The sequence below is a fragment of the Raphanus sativus genome, chromosome 4 (assembly GCF_000801105.2).
Source record: "Raphanus sativus cultivar WK10039 chromosome 4, ASM80110v3, whole genome shotgun sequence".
Classification (NCBI taxonomy): Eukaryota; Viridiplantae; Streptophyta; class Magnoliopsida; order Brassicales; family Brassicaceae; genus Raphanus; species Raphanus sativus.
In genome coordinates, this window is record NC_079514.1 from 36,407,411 (window position 1) to 36,423,665 (window position 16,255).

At 34.8% G+C, this 16,255-nt stretch overlaps 2 protein-coding genes, 1 non-coding gene and 1 pseudogene across 3 annotated transcripts; 2 read left to right on the forward strand and 2 right to left on the reverse strand.

Annotated features, from left to right (window-relative positions):
- The first annotated feature begins 3,914 nt into the window (after positions 1–3,914).
- On the forward strand, positions 3,915–7,807 carry LOC130511332 (probable leucine-rich repeat receptor-like protein kinase At2g28990; annotated as a pseudogene).
- A 773-nt stretch (positions 7,808–8,580) lies between these two features.
- Positions 8,581–9,884, forward strand: LOC108849672 (uncharacterized). The gene is made up of 4 exons (XM_018623262.2): positions 8,581–8,854; positions 8,979–9,082; positions 9,330–9,459; positions 9,555–9,884. The coding sequence occupies exons 1-4, from the start codon at positions 8,726–8,728 to the stop codon at positions 9,591–9,593; spliced, it is 402 nt and encodes a 133-aa protein (XP_018478764.2). The 5' UTR covers positions 8,581–8,725; the 3' UTR covers positions 9,594–9,884.
- Positions 9,885–9,995: 111 nt separating this feature from the next.
- TRNAG-UCC (transfer RNA glycine (anticodon UCC)) lies at positions 9,996–10,067 on the reverse strand. The gene has a single exon. It is a non-coding gene; the product is annotated as a tRNA-Gly (tRNA).
- A 442-nt stretch (positions 10,068–10,509) lies between these two features.
- LOC108852729 (probable xyloglucan galactosyltransferase GT11) lies at positions 10,510–13,292 on the reverse strand. Its single transcript, XM_018626221.2, has 2 exons — positions 11,974–13,292; positions 10,510–11,413 (listed from the first exon to the last, which is right to left on the reverse strand). Exons 1-2 carry the CDS (start codon positions 13,158–13,160, stop codon positions 10,585–10,587), a joined length of 2,016 nt encoding a protein of 671 aa, XP_018481723.2. The 5' UTR covers positions 13,161–13,292; the 3' UTR covers positions 10,510–10,584.
- Between the last annotated feature and the right edge of the window lie 2,963 nt (positions 13,293–16,255).

The window sequence follows — 16,255 nt, forward strand, 5'->3', positions numbered from 1 at the left end:
GGTATATGGACTCCTACATACATATAGAAAAAAGAATTGAAATGTTTGACATAAATAGATAACTAATGAGAGAAGATAACCTAAAATTATGCAAAACAAGTCACATTTTACCATCATGTAAAGATAAACAAATCTATTTTTGAAGAATTGAGCCTCAAGCAGTCGACTGAGCAAGAAGTGTTTTTAGTGTTTTGAAAATTGAAGGCTGGGATTGGAGGATGAGTGATGACTAGCATGGGGACCACCACATGGAATCCTATCAAGTGTACTTGTCCGACGTAGAACTCTCGGTCCCATATGATTACCGTAATCATCGGAGCATGTGAACTGGCGAACCTGTTAAACCGAAAACTATAACATTATAGGCTCACATCTAACCTAAGCATAATCTGGTATTTAATAAAGTTTAATGTTTCTTGATATACTCGAGCCGCACGCGCCAGACAATACCAATAGGCAATATCTATGTCCCGTGATCGTGATCGTGGTCGTGATACTGCTATTATTATAATTATTGTTTTGAATTTGCAAGGTTGCTGAACATGTTGTGGAGCCTCTATTAAGAACACTATAGTAAGGAAAATCACATGACTCTATCATTAAAATGAAGTGTTCTGAAAAGCAGGCCAAATGGTTCTATCAATACGGCGTTATGCTTTCAGCCTTTCATAGATTATAACTATATAGATCTCCTAATCGTCTAAATTATACAACTTTATTTATACGAATCCGAGAAGAACATGAATGGGGAAGTAGCTATACGAATTTTCTCCCCGTGAAATAATTAGAAGTTTCGATCCAAACTTCATGGTCATTAAGTTTATAAAAGGAAAAAAAGTATTGCAGTGAGAACCCATATGGTTTAATAGGAACGTGTACTACAGACGATAAGTAGTGAACTTGTGAAGGCCCATGCCACTCTTCAAGACTTCCAACCTCCCATGTGATCATCTCCACAACCCTTAAATCTCAGGTCTTACGAATTTATAATAAATGTAATAACGTGGAACATTGACATGTAACCGCGTGTCTAACATAGAAGATTTCTTAGTTGATGTTTACGAATCCAATGCAGTAGTCCCCACAGTCTGAAGCTGTATGCCATCTGATTATATCCAATCATATCTGACGTTAACATTGCTTAATCAATCAAATTTTATATTTACTTTCAGAGATCATCTCGTTTATTGTTTTACATGTTTTCTATATGTAAACTTGTTTCAAATGTTTATTGGCTTAACAGATAGATCACAATGAAATTGCTGGCATGGGAGAAATAAATAGAGAGAAGTATTAACAAATTTAAGACAAGTTTAAGAGAAATTGACTAGAGTAGTAATTAGCTAATTACCAAAACTTCATCTATGTGGCTACAAAATAAATTGTCAACAAAGTAGATAAGACATCAATGATTTTGTTTGTTTGACTATGTTATATGTACCACGAGTAAGAGTGATATGTGGGACTTAAATAGAGAATTCATTAATTATAATTTATTTTGTTAGTTTTTTTCTTCCCAAAAGGTTTTCAATTTATTGTGTTAGTTACACTTACCTTGTATATATCATTATGCGATCACATTTGTTATTTCAACTTTACAATTTGAACCCACAACTACGATTGAATTTGTCTTTTAATGTCCTCAATGAAATTAAAAATCATGTGAAATGTTATCCGAACAACACTTTTTCACATGGTGCTTCTTCCTTCCACCTCTAATTAATTAATACTATATGATAAGAAAAGAGATATTCATTTTTTTTGGTTTTGTTATAAGGCATTAAGTATGCGCGAGAGTCGAGACGTTAACTGATCCATCCATTTTCAACGTGTTCACATCACACACATGATCCTTTCTCAGTAGAAAGTAGAAATAATACACAAAATATACAAGGAGATACTATATATTGAGTATTTGAACTGGAATCCAGCTAAGGGATACTTATCAAGCTCATATATAACAAAAAGAAAAAGAGAAGTTACAAATTTGTATATGCACGAATACCGCGTGACCGTCGTGTCGATATTTTATCTGTAATTGAAACATAAATTGTATACTTCAACGTTCACTTTTATGAACTTTGAGTATTCTATATCTGTGATTTGGTTTTGGCTAGTGGACCAGTGGATGCAATGCAGACGAGCCTTAAGTAAAAATCCATAGGCATGTGTGAGTTACGCGAAAAACTTATTATATTCGACACAATGTAATACTGTTACTGTTTGTGTATATTTAGTATTTACTAATCCTCTGACGTTTATATTCGATGGACCTGCAAGATTTTCATCAAATATAACTTTCGTTCTTATTAATTAATACAAAAACACCCCAAAAATATCGAGTATTCTTTTTCAAAAAAGTTCTTATTAATTAATTAGTTTGAAATGTGTGGTGACCTAATTGTCTTTCTTACTTTTTAATGATTATGAAGTCAGAATCCTAAATGTTTGATCTAACTTATATTAACATCTCAAAGTCACACAACAAAAGTCATAAATACATTACAACATTTCTAACCCACAATACTAAAATAGTGTCGAATTACATTATTTTAGTGTAATTTCAACACTAAAAAAATATTCATTTATAACCATAACATTAAATTTCACACTAAAACTATTTTATATTATTATATATTAAACTATAATTTTTTATTATTTAACATTTAAAATACAAGTAACTATTATTATGTAACTATTTTACATAAAACACTATAGTATTTTTTTTAAATAAAATATTTACTATTTTAATATATAATAATATTTAAATAATAGATTTACATAAAATATTTCAATAGATATTATATTTTACTACAAATATCTAATCTACTGTTTATATATATTTATTTATTTTTCATCTATTATTTGTTTTATTATATATTTTATTAATAAAAATAAATAAATAGTGTTTCACTTTTAGAATTAGATCGGAGATGTTTTTGTGTGAAAACATTAGGTTGGAGATGAACTAGGCTAACAACAAATGTCTATATTTTTTTACGAGAATAGGTCCAGTGGCAGAGATACTCTAATGGAAAAAAAAACTGTGTTAGTGACTCACCAAACTGATCGGTGGTAACAACCAACTTGTATGGAAATAATTACACAATGAGCATTTTGGAGGACAAAGAAATACAGCTTCTTCTGGCTGCAAAAGCCAATTTGAACAATATGAATTAAGAAAACTTTCGATTTTTTCTTTCTGTTAATATATTTTTACAATTATTTAACGTGAATTGGAATATCAGGACAGAGACAGACACTGTAGGTAGTCTTGCATGTTAGCTTTTGAAGCAGGTTTTTGACTAGACGAACCCAGAGGCAGACACAATTTCGATTTACTCAATTATTGGGTTTATTTGTGTTAAGAACGTGAAATAATCTTTAAGGAAAAAGTATAAAGTAAAGAATTTACATATTTTCATAGAAAAAGAGAATCGTAGATATGTAGCATAAAAGGTGTAGTTCTGAAGTTGGTTATCAAAAAAAAAGAAGTTGGTTATCAAAAAGGAGTTTATATGAGAAAATATAAAAGAAAGAAAAAAAATGTGAACTAAGTTGACTTTAAGTCAATAAGGTTTGGGCCTTGCAGAATTGATGGTTGGGGGGAGGGGGAGGGGGGGAAGAGAGTTAAAGAACTATTCGAAGCCCATAAGGAGCAAGAGAGAGGAAGCTGTTAAGTTCGTTACAAAACAAAGGTTTTTTTTCATTTTTTTTTTTAAAACAGAGGTTTTCATTATCAGTCTTCACATCTTCTTCTTCTACTACTTTTCCGTAAAGCCTCGTCTCTAGATTCACGACTTTTACAGAGTATCCTTGTATGAATAACCACGATATGGGCTCAACAAGTTAGAACTTCATATTTATTATAGCCGGTTTTAAGAATAGGTCCTTACGAAAGAGAAGAGTTAACCATGAAAGGAACCTTGTCATATCTTCGTGCCTGGAATGTTCGTGTTTTCGTGGCTGGCGACTAAATGATGACTTTTACCGAATATTTTTTACTCAGGCATTTTTAGCAGAGTCGAAGTATATAATATATATATCAACTGGAGTCTGGAGATTAACATACATTAGTGCAGGAAATATTCCTAGGCATAACGAGTCTCCACTCATACAACACTAGATTCAAAGAAGAACTGGCTACACGATCTTGTCGTGGAATGTGTCTATGAATTTTATACAACTCTGCATTTATTTAATTTTCTTGCCGGATTTGACTTTTCGTGATTATTTCGTCCAATCTATACATGATGTATATCTTATTTTCATATGTGCCGAAGCAAGTATTGTATTGCTCTTGATTTCATAGAAACTTGAAAGTGAGAGACAACATAAGATTCATCTTTTGTTGGTCATCATTGGAACCTTTGCCGCTATAGGTGTAGCCCAGACACAAGAAGGTACATACGTCGACAGTGATCTTCCTTTGACTTTATTAGATACTAATACATGTATCAACTTTCGAAATTTTCTCTTTTTTTCTTTCTTTTTAATAAGATTCATCAGTTTGGATTGTGGATTACCTGTTGAAGAATCTCCTTACGATAACGCATTTAATGGACTGACATTCACATCGGATTCCACATTCATCCAAACAGGAAAAAGTGGCAGAATCCATAAAAATCTCAACGACGTATTATCAAAACAATATTTGACTCTGAAATACTTTCCTGAAGGAAAGGGCAACTGTTATAGTCTAGATGTCAAGCGTGACACAAAATATCTAATCGCAGTTAGCTCCGTATATGGGATTTATGATGGTCTTAATCTTAATCCAAGCTTTGATATCTACATTGGTCCCAATAAGTGATTAAGTATAGATTTGGAAGGAAGACAAAATGGTACACTAGATCAGATCATACACAAATCTAGGTCAAACTCTTTGGATATATGTCTTGTTAAGACAGGTACAACGTTGCCAATAATATCAGCCATAGAAATACAGCCACTCAGGGACGATACTTATGTTACCCAAACTGGTTCACTGAGGCTGTCTTTCCGGGTGTATCTTAACATTTCCGATGGACATATAAGGTAAGTAGCTCCATTTGAAATATTCAATGTGATTTGTGTGTTGTACTATTCCTTTATCTAATATATTCAGATATCAATCCAAATTTTATATAAAACTAGGTATCTTACCCGCATATGTGGATACAATTTTCATACGAATATTTATTAGTTTATATATTTTATATATTTATTAAAATATATATGCTTATTATATAGTTTATACTTTTATTATCACTTTTTGTACACTTATTTTTACTTATATTTTGCTTATATTTTTCATTTCTTTTCCATTATTTATATTTTATTACTTATATTTTGCTCATCTATACTATTTAAACATAAAAAATAAAAAAATTACTTACAAAAGTAATAGTTGGATCAATACATTTATTGTTAGATTGAAATAAAAATAATATATATTTTTAAAAATAATATGATTAATATAAGTTCCTTTTATTTTAATATATATTTTTATATTTTGGATAATTATTATTAATATTAATTTTAATAATTTATCTAATCAAAAAGTTAAAATTCGTTTGTTTTATTTTGTGGTTAATTTATATTTTATTCATTAAGGGTATAAATGATATTGACCACTCTAAATTTTTTATTTTAAAATACATTTTTAGATTTTGGGTAATTCTTATCATTATTAATTTTATTTACTTATGTAATAAAAAAGTTCGTTTTTATTTTGTAGGTAATTTATATATTTATCCATTAAGGATATAAACGGTATTAATAACTCTAATTTTTTATTTTTAAATATATTTTTAAATTTTGGATAATTATTATCATTATTAATTTTAATCAGTTACCTCATCATAAAATTAAAATTCGTTTTTATTTTATGGATAATTTATATGTTTATTCATTAAATGTATAAACAATATTAACCAGTCTAACTTTTAACGTGAGAACTCTGTTTGGAAAAATCACTCCACAAATAATAGTATATATTTAGATAAAATAGTCTAATATATAAGTTAGATTTAGTTCCAATTAGTACAAAACTAAGATATAAATATTAAACATCCAAATTGAAAAACCCGAATCCAAAAATTTGAATATATATCTGATCCAAAATGTAAAAATATCTGAATACATCATGTAAGGTGGTCTAGAACATATTTGAATCCAAAAAGTTTAGAACCAAATTCGAACCGGTAACCAAAAAACTCAAAAATCTGAATACATATTTAAAACCTAATAGGTATTTCAAATACTTAATTACATGTTTATTTGCATATAATATCTAAACTTAAATAAGTACCTAATTATACCCCAATCAATGTCATTTTCATATGATATCTAAAAAATTAACCGATTTTGAAATGAATTAACCCGAAAATAAAATAAAATGGTTACAAAACGAGTTTCAGTTTAGCATGAGCTACGAAGAGCCCAAGTGTTATATTATTAAATCCATACTAAAATAAAACCCAAATGGGATATATACTAGTTTGAATTTGAAAATCCCAAAACCCAAAATATCTAATCCAAACTTGAACGCCCATAACAACCAAGCTCAATTATCTACTTCGCCCAACAGCTAGCTGACCACTCAATAGACCCAATTGACTTAACTACCAAGCTCTCCTCCCAAGTCAAGTGAAATTCTTTTTAGCTGGCCCAGCTGGTTTAGCTCAACTGTGTACCTCATCTCAGCTAAGTTTTTTACTCAATTCCCTTTTGGCTAATACAACTCCGTGCAGGTACGCTGATGATGTTCGTGATCGTATTTGGAATCCATTTTTTGGTTCTTCATATACACAAATAACAACCAATCTCAACATAAACAATTCAAATGCATATGAGGTACCAAAAACTGCACTCCAAAGTGCTGCCACGCCTAGAAACGCCAGTGGACCGCTGGTCATCACTTGGAATCCCAAACCCTCTAATGCTCAAGTGTACTTGTACATGCACTTCGCCGAGATTCAAACCCTCGAAGCTAACGAGACTAGAGAATTTGACGTTATCTTGAAAGGGAACTTTAATCATTCAGGTTTCAGCCCTACCAAGTTAAAGGTATTTACACTATTCACAGAAGAACCAATGCAATGTGATTCGGGAGGTTGCCGTTTAGAGCTTGTAAGAACTGCAAAGTCAACTCTTCCACCTCTGATTAATGCTCTCGAAGCTTACACGGTTATTGAATTCCCAAAATTGGAAACAAGCCCTAGTGATGGTACCTTGCATGGCTCTCAATTATTTATTTGATTAACATTTGTGTTAGTTGACGCTATCAAGAACATCAAAGTTACTGAGTAAAATCAGTTGGCAAGGAGATCCATGTCTCCCTAAAGATTGGTCGTGGGAAAATCTTAGATGCAGTTACGTAGATCTCTCCGCTCCACCACAAATCGTTTCCTTGTAAGACCTTTTTTTTTCTTTTGATAAAGCCTTGTAAGACCATTGACAGACACTTTCTAATAATTAAAATTATTGTATCCAAATATTTCGAAAGTGTTTTTGTGCTTTTATAATTAGAAACTTGTCAGAAAGTGGATTAACTGGGAGCGTAGCTCCAGTTTACAGAATCTCACACAATTACAAGAACTGCAAGTATCTCCAGTGTTGAGTAATTAAACCAAGAATGGTATATTTTGACACGACATGTAAGCCAATCATTTGTATTTTCTGCAAGCAACTGCAGAGACTTTTCGAGCAACAATTTGACTGGACCAGTGCCTAGTTTTCTTGCCAGCATGATATCGTATGCTTATTCTTACTTCGATTTTTATTTTTTATTATTTTGCTGATTTGTACAATATTTTTCAGTTGATCGTATTTAAAACTGATTTTTTTTTATAGTTAGGTCCGGGACGGATCCGGATATTTAGGATATCTGGATATCTAGATCCGAATCTATGATTTTGGTATCCGGATTCGGATATGTGTTTTCCAGATATCCGGATATTGGATATCCGTCTAAAAACTATGATATCCACGAGTATTCGGATTTAGATTCGGATCCGCGAAATAATTAAAAATAAAAATATTTTTTAAAATACAAAAATCTAAAAATATTACATAATTAAATATTTTTACAAAATTTGTGACTATATTTATGCATACATTATTATTAAAATATAAAATATATGACTAATCTTATTTATTAATATTAATATATCCAATATAATTATCAAGACATTTAAAAATTTAATACATTTAAAAAAAACGGATCCGAATCCGGATATCCGGACTTCAAAAATTAAGATATCCAGATTCGGATCCGACGAATCTGAAATTTTATCATCCGGATTCGGATCTAGATATCCCAAATATCCTATTTTCGAAATAGATCCGGAGCGGATTTTGGATAAGATCTGAATCCAGGATAATAAGTCCCAGACCTAGTTAGTATTCATTTTATTAAATATTAGTTTCTTCTACAGTCAGAAAAAAAAATTTGATAAAAAAAAATAGTTTCTACGGTGTATTTTTTTCTGGTGCATTATTGTCATGTGTCCCTTTTTTTTTTTTTTTTTGTGACACTGTCATGTGTCCCTTGAAACTGATATATGTATTTTAGTATAAAATCGTAAAATGAAAAATTTATATACTTTTTTTTTCGGGTGGTGGTAGATCGGATCTCAATCATCAGAATTCACAACTCATAATAAGCAAATAAATCTCAGAACTCATATTCGATTCGACTCCAGGAGTAAGGGGAGGGTTTTACGATCACTTCGACAAAAATATGAAAGAAAGGAAATCTGCCAAGCTGAATCATCAAGACAACGATGAACAACTGATCCACCACGAAAACAGTCACCTGGGTTCCTTCAAATTCGCCAAATTGTTCGACTCGGAAGCTTCCTGGGATAAGGTATTAATTAATATACTCTTCTGTGCTTTCTAGGTCTAAAGTTCGTTCCTTTAGCTTCAGATTCTGATGGGTTTTTGGTTTTTGAAGTCTTGTGGTTGTTGTTTGTTTGTCTGATTGGGGACAGGATCAACTAGGAGATGTGTTGCATTGGATCAGACAATTTGTTGGATTGCTCTGCGGATTGATTTGGGGTGCTATACCTTTGGTTGGTGGCGTTTGGCTTCTTCTGTAAGTTTCTTCTTCTCATTAATGTACAAGTTTGGCCTTAAAGAATTGAACTTTCCCCTCTTATTAGCTCAATCGTCTTTACTTTAAGTTAAGTGTATCTACAAGTGTTTTAGGGGACATTCATATAAATTAAGTTTTTTTTTTTTTAAGTTACAACCAGACTACATAGGATGGATTTGAATGTTACTTAAGCAGTCAGTTTAAGAAGTTGATTCCTCTTATCAAGCTACTTTGAAAAATGGGGCAGGTTTCTGGTGATCTCCTCAGGCATAGTATATGGTTACTATGCATTGATTCTAAAGATCGATGAAGAAGACTATGGTGGTCATGCAGCTCTTCTCCAGGATGGTTTATTTGCTTCTCTAAGTGTATTCCTGGTATATATATATCTACACTTTCTTCGTCTCTCTCTCTCTACAGAGTATTTATCGCGGCCTACCCACCCTTAAGATAATGTCTATTTATGTTTCAGCTTGCGTGGATTCTGGTGTATAGCTTGTCTAGCTTCTGATAGAGACACTACTGTCTTGCGCTTAAGTGTTGCTTTAGCCTCTGCTCGGAAGAAGTTTAGAAGAATATGCCTTTCTTGGTTTCTCCGATTACAGTCTTCTTTACGCTGCTTTTGATGCTTGCTTTTGTGTTTCTTAAGATGGGAACTAGCATTGGTAGATCTTATTGGTTTGCTTTAGTTTTGTCTACTATTTTCTTTTTTTTTATTTTGTTTAAAAAACTAAAAGTATTATGTGTTCATGCTACAAAATGGTAACTTTTTCCAGGGTTTATCTAGATTTGGGTCAAGAAATCACTGGTATCGAACTATTTCCCCCTGATTTTATATAAAGAAAATCAAGAAAATATTTCAACAGAAGGCGAATCAAACAAAAACAAAAAAAAGGAGTGAACAAAATACAAATGCGTCTGCCGGGAGTCGAACCCGGGTCTATTGCTTGGAAGGCAATTATCCTAACCGTTGGACTACAGACGCTTTGATGTGTACATATTCAACAATAAAATTATTATTCATTAAAACAAGCGGAACAATTTTAATGTGTACCTATTCAAGAACTTATTGTATCATTCTAATCACACATTAATACTTCTAAAGCCTAAAAATATTCTTACAGAAACTTTGCTTCTTTTTTCATCTTTTCTTTTCTTGTTGAACAATTTACAACTAGAACTCACAGAACATAGAAAATTTTCTTCAATACAAATTCCAAGGGCAAAAGCCTACCATAACCAATCTGAAAATTTGTTCAAAAAAGAAAACCAATCTGAAACAACACATTATTGTTGTAGTCTCAACCGGTGAACTCCTTTTACATGCCTTGAAATTTTGCGAACCAAACTAAACCAGACAAAGAACAACTAAACCCTCGTGACATCTTTCTACCATGACAATCACAACAACTACATTCATTCCTCTCCCAACAAAAAAAACAAAAGAACAATCTAATATCTTTTTTTCTTTTCGTTGAGATAATCTAAAATCAGTCAATCACTCAACGCCTATCGAAGTAAGAATCCCACTCATGATTCTCAATGTTCCCAAACACATTATACTTCCAAGAAAACCTCTCCGGAAAATCAAAAATCTCCTCATTCCCTTCCTCAATCCTCTTCCTTAACCCCTCCACTCTCCCCAAAACCCCTTCCACAGCCACATCAAACGCATCTTCAAACCTCCCCGCGTCTCCTCTCTTACCCGACGGGTTAAAATACATCAACCTCGGTATCAACTTTATCACTTCCTCTCTCATCTCCACAACTTTCCCCCTCGGAATCCTACTCAAAACCCTCTCTATACTCGCTTTACCTTCTTTAACGTTCTTCCCCGGTATAAAAACAGAGTATTTACCGATATCTTTCGGTAAATGCCAAATGTACTGCGCGTAAGCCGACCCTGGATGGAAGAAAACCGGTATACAACCAGCTAAGATCGAGTCGAAAGTGGAGCGTCGAGTGTACGAGTCACCGGGCGGTTGGAGACAGAACGTTGAGCTCAGGAAGAACTTCATGATCTGGTCGGGTTTGTAGCATTTTTGAGAGCCCGAGACGCATTCGAGAAGCTTGCATTTTCTTCTGGACGCTTTGCATTGGTCCATGATCTCGCTTCTTATGCTGTCGCCTAGGTTTGGACGCGGTGCACCTACGAATGAGAATAGGTAACGGCGTTTGATTCTTCTCATACGGTTCTGCCATTGGAGGATCTCTGCGTTGGTTGAAGGGTGGAAGTAGGTCGGGTAAGGGACCGCGAATCCGTGGTAGTTCCATGGGCTTGATTCTATTAGTAACATCGTCATGTTTCTTATTTCCGGTAAGATCATTAACCTGGAGAAAGAGACAAAAATGAGAAAGCTTGTCCAATAAAAAAAACTTACATTCTCTATTATGTAATTATGCAAGACTAATGATAAATGTATTAAGAATTTGAGGTAATGAAGTTTTTCTAGCTTAACCATTTTGTCATTTCATTACATTAATTTTTATCTCCAAGATTAATTAATTTTTTTGTTGAAGTACTTTGTCATTCTCTAAAGTTTAACCAACTTGAGTTTTTTCTAACTAAACCAAATTTTCATTCCTTTCTACATATGATTTCACTTTATACTTGATTCTGTCATGTTTCACCAATTTGGATCACTTCCCACTTATTTAGTTTTGACAGTAAAGATAATTATGCAACTATTTTACCACTCACATAATTCATTGGCTGTTTTCTGTTTTCATGTTTGTGAAGTGCTATATAGCTAGTAACTAGTAAAAGTGAAACGTTTAAGCTAAATTATTATTTTTAACGAATAATGATATCTTGTGTTTCTCATGCTTCATTATATGTTATTTTGTTATTCCATTATTCATTTGATATACAAATATGATTGGAGGCGTACCTGTTGCCCCAGTCGGATTCATTCTCTGGTGTACGCATAAAGTCCCAAGTGGTGCGACCAGCCACCATAAAATGATCTCGACCGTCCATTCTCTTCCACTCTGGTCTCTCCCTCAGCCACTTCATCAAATCAAGCGCCGCCGCATCTCTCATAGAAGGAAACGGTCCCCACAGAAACCGCATCAAGTCTAAACCGGGATAGTAAGGAACATACACAGCAGAAGCCAAAGACGAGTCTTTGGTCAAGCACTTGTACTGCTTCATCCTGTTGTGGAATATCACTTCCAGTGTGAATTGATTCGTTGCAAACCAACCAGAAACTCCCTCCATGTTTGGTAGACGAGGGCCTAAACCGAAGTTCGATGTTAACTCGCACATATCGGTCCACCTACTCAACGTCCAACAGTTCTTGAGAAGCTCCTCGTTGAATAAAGACGGAACATCGTGCATGTAAACGTATTTTCCACGACATGGATCGTTACGTCGCGTTACTCTTGGCCGTACCACAACTTTAGGTCGGTTTCTCTTGGTGTTTACTCTGCTTTTTACCCTGGAAATAATATTATTCGATTTTTTTCCTTGAGAGGTGTTATCATCTTCGAGATTACCATTACCTCTCTTACTCTCCACATCGTTATTGTCATCAAGTTGCTTTTTCTTTGATGTAACATCGTTCTTATCACTGTTATCCACATTGCTCTCGTCGTCGTCATCATTAGGTCGAACCCTTATCTTATCCGAAGATCTCTTCCTTCGTGACTCACGATGTCCTCCCCTAGACCTCGTGGACCGATGACTCCAAGCCGTGTCACCTCTCTTCTTCACATCCTCAACGTTTTCTTTCTCAAGTTCCTCAACGAGATCAGTCACAGCCTTGGCATCTTCCGAAATCTGAAACTCTCGAGACGAATCATTGCCGGTGACAGGAAGATCGATGTTGTCGACGTCAGAGACAGCAGCTTGGTCCGATTCGTGGTTTTTTTGTGAGACGTGGATGGGGAGATCGATGACGTTTTCTTGCCGGAACAATCTCTCGTGGTTATGAACGGTTTTAACGGAGGAGTTAAAAAGGTAAAGCAAGACAAGCCAGAGGAGGAAAGAGACCACTGCCACGTACCAAAAATGTGTTCTGTACTTTGAGCTCGACTTCTCCATCGCCATGGCTCCTCTCCTTTGTGGTTTTCTCATGCATTGGCCAAATTACACCTCAAAACCCTGATTTGTTGCGTGTGGTTACAGAAACCGCGAATGGATGTAATGATTCTGAATGAGAGATTTAGGGTAAAAATGGATCTCTTGCAGATGAGGCTGTGGGAGAGATGTGTGAGGGTGTTGAAGCGTTCAAAGGTTTTGTAGTAATTAATGGAAAGATGTGTGTTTTTCAGTAAAAAAAAAGCGTTAATTAATAAATAACATTTGGGAAGATGTAAATAATCAAAGATCCTGTCGCACAAGTGTCCTTAATAAGAAGTGTTCTACGCCCTAATTAAAATCTAGGGCTGGACGTTCGGGTAACCATTCGGGTTTCGGTTCAGTCCATTCGGGTTTCGGTTCAGTCCATTCGGGTTTCGGGTTTTCGGGGTCAAAGATTTCAGCCCCATTCGGATATTTCTAAATTTCGATTCGGATTCGGTTCGGATCTTTGCGGGTTCGGTTCGGGTTCGGATAACCCATTTAAAATGTTTTTAAATTTTCAAAATTCATTATATACTTTAAATTTTCAAAATCTATAAAAAAGATAATATATTACATATAAATTTTCATAACATATATGTCAAAATACCTTAATTTAACATATAAATTGGTTTTCTTTGAATATTTGGATAAAGAATCAATAGATATTTAACTATTTTGGTGTTTTCAGTATACTTTAGCTATTTTAAACATTTACTTTTGACTATTTGCATATATTTTCCGAGTATTTTGGAAAACTTAAAGGTATCTTATATATTTTTAATATTTTTAATATACATTATATATAAAAATAATGTATATATTTAAGTATATAAATTTATTTCGGGTACCCTAAATATTTCGGTTCGGATCGGGTTCGGTTTCGGTTCTTTAAATACCAAAATTTTGAACCCGTTCGGATGTTTAATCAATTTCGGTTCGGGTTCGGTGCTACTTTTTCGGATCGGGTTCGATTCTGTTTTTTCGGGTTCAGATTTTTTGCCCAACCCTATTAAAATCTTTTTTGATTAAATCTTGAATACTTCTGTTAAGAAAGTAACACATTTACGAGCAGTTGAAGCAGTATACTCTGATCGAGGTCGAGAGACATCTAAAAGAGCATAACCAGACGTTAGAAGACTACGATGAGATGCCTAAGCCAGATAAATCCATAATATCAGAGTTGAACAACCCGGAGTTGCGGCAAGAGTTACTTTACGACGTCAAGAAGGAGGCTGAAACGCATCGTGAGTTGTTTAGCGCCCTCAATCAGGATCAGCGCACAGTGTATGATGCAGTTCTCAAGTCAGTTGAAGAAGGATTAGGGCAACTGTTCTTTGTGTATGGTCCAGGAGGAACTGGTAAAACGTACCTGTACAGGACCATCATCGCACGGATCAGGTCAGTAGGCAAAGTAGTTATACCGGTTGCAACCGCCGGTATCGCGGCATTGCTTCTTCCAGGTGGGAGAACAGCCCACTCACGGTTTAAACTACCACTGGCACTATATGATAGTTCGATGTGTAATATACACAAAGGGTCTAGCTTGGCTGAATTAATATGCAAGGCGGACCTAATAATATGGGACGAGGCTCCGATGGCGCATAGACACACGTTTGAAACACTAGACCGTTCTCTCAGAGATTTGTTATCGCACGCAGATCCCGAGGCAGCCACAAAGCCTTTTGGTGGCAAGACGGTGCTTCTTGGGGGCGATTTTAGACAAATTCTACCGGTCATCCCACACGGGAAACGTCCGGATACGGTTCTCGCGTCCATTAGCAAGTCGTATATTTGGAAAATGGCACGAGTCTATTCACTGTCAATAAACATGAGGCTGCGGCAGGAGGACAAAGACTTTGCAGAATGGCTCTTGCAAGTTGGAAATGGGGAAGCGGAAACAGTGTCATCATATAAATCAAAGCATGAAGAAGGTAGTCAGATTTTTGTGGACAAGAGCTTATTACTACCTCGCTCTGAAACTCCACATGAAGCTTTGGCAGATGCTGCATATCCAAACTTCCTCTAGAACTACCGAAACAAAGAGTACCTGAAGGAAAGAGCCGTCTTGACACCGACAAATAATACCGTACATGAGATCAACGCTTATCTACTCTCTAAGATCCCATCACATGCTAGGGAGTATTTGAGCTCAGATTCCATCGATTTTGAGGCCACACCAGCTGATGATTGGACCAGCCATTACCCACCTGAATATCTCAATTCACTAGAATTTCCAGGACTTCCGAATCACCGGCTGTGCTTGAAAGTAGGGGCACCAGTTATGATGCTGCGCAATCTTAACCAGGATCTAGGTTTGTGCAATGGTACAAGGATGATGGTCACCCGGCTAGGTAGCAGGATTGTTCAAGCTGAGATCATGACTGGCACAGAAGTTGGTGAGCAGGTTTTGATTCCTAGGATTCAGCTAACACCCACAGATACCATCCATCCATTCACTTTCAACCGTCGGCAATTCCCGATCAGGCTGTGCTATGCCATGACCATAAACAAGAGCCAGGGGCAGAGCCTAAATAATGTCGCTCTATATCTTCCCCGCCCTGTGTTTACTCATGGTCAACTATATGTGGCCATGTCTAGGGTCACGTCTCCAAATGGGCTTAAGATATTAGACGAGACTTCCGATGCGGACGGTAAAAATGGAGTGACCAATATTGTCTACAGGGAAATCTTCAATGACATCCAAGTGACACATGTAATAGCAAAGCCCTTAGTTCATGCATTCATAAATATCTGATTTTGATTGCATATAGTAATGATATTCATTTACATTTATCATACTACTGATATAAGATCGCATAATGCGTAGCTCTGCAAAAATAATATGATTATCAGAATGTTTGGATTCAGCTTTTACGACCATTGAAAATTTTAAGTTACAATATTAGAAAAAAACACAATAGTTCTAATATTTTAGATAGAGTCTATGCTATTGGTTATTTTAGAGTAGGATGTACAAAGGGGTTGAGGATTAAAAGGTCTGGGGTATCAGTTTAAGATTATAAGGCAAGATTGGAAAAAGAATTTCAAAATGTTCTACGTACCATAGTTATGTTTAAAAGTTATTATTCACAGAATAGAGGTTGTCT

Excerpts from the sequence above, each read along its gene's own strand:
- LOC108849672 (XM_018623262.2), top strand. The coding sequence starts at position 8,726 with ATGAAAGAAAGGAAATCTGCCAAGCTGAATCATCAAGACAACGATGAA. Across the intron at positions 9,083-9,329 it reads GGTGGCGTTTGGCTTCTTCT|GTTTCTGGTGATCTCCTCAG; the intron begins GTAAGTTTCTTC and ends AAAATGGGGCAG. Across the intron at positions 9,460-9,554 it reads CTTCTCTAAGTGTATTCCTG|CTTGCGTGGATTCTGGTGTA; the intron begins GTATATATATAT and ends TTTATGTTTCAG.
- LOC108852729 (XM_018626221.2), bottom strand. The coding sequence starts at position 13,160 with ATGAGAAAACCACAAAGGAGAGGAGCCATGGCGATGGAGAAGTCGAGC. Across the intron at positions 11,414-11,973 it reads GAATCCGACTGGGGCAACAG|GTTAATGATCTTACCGGAAA; the intron begins GTACGCCTCCAA and ends CTCTTTCTCCAG.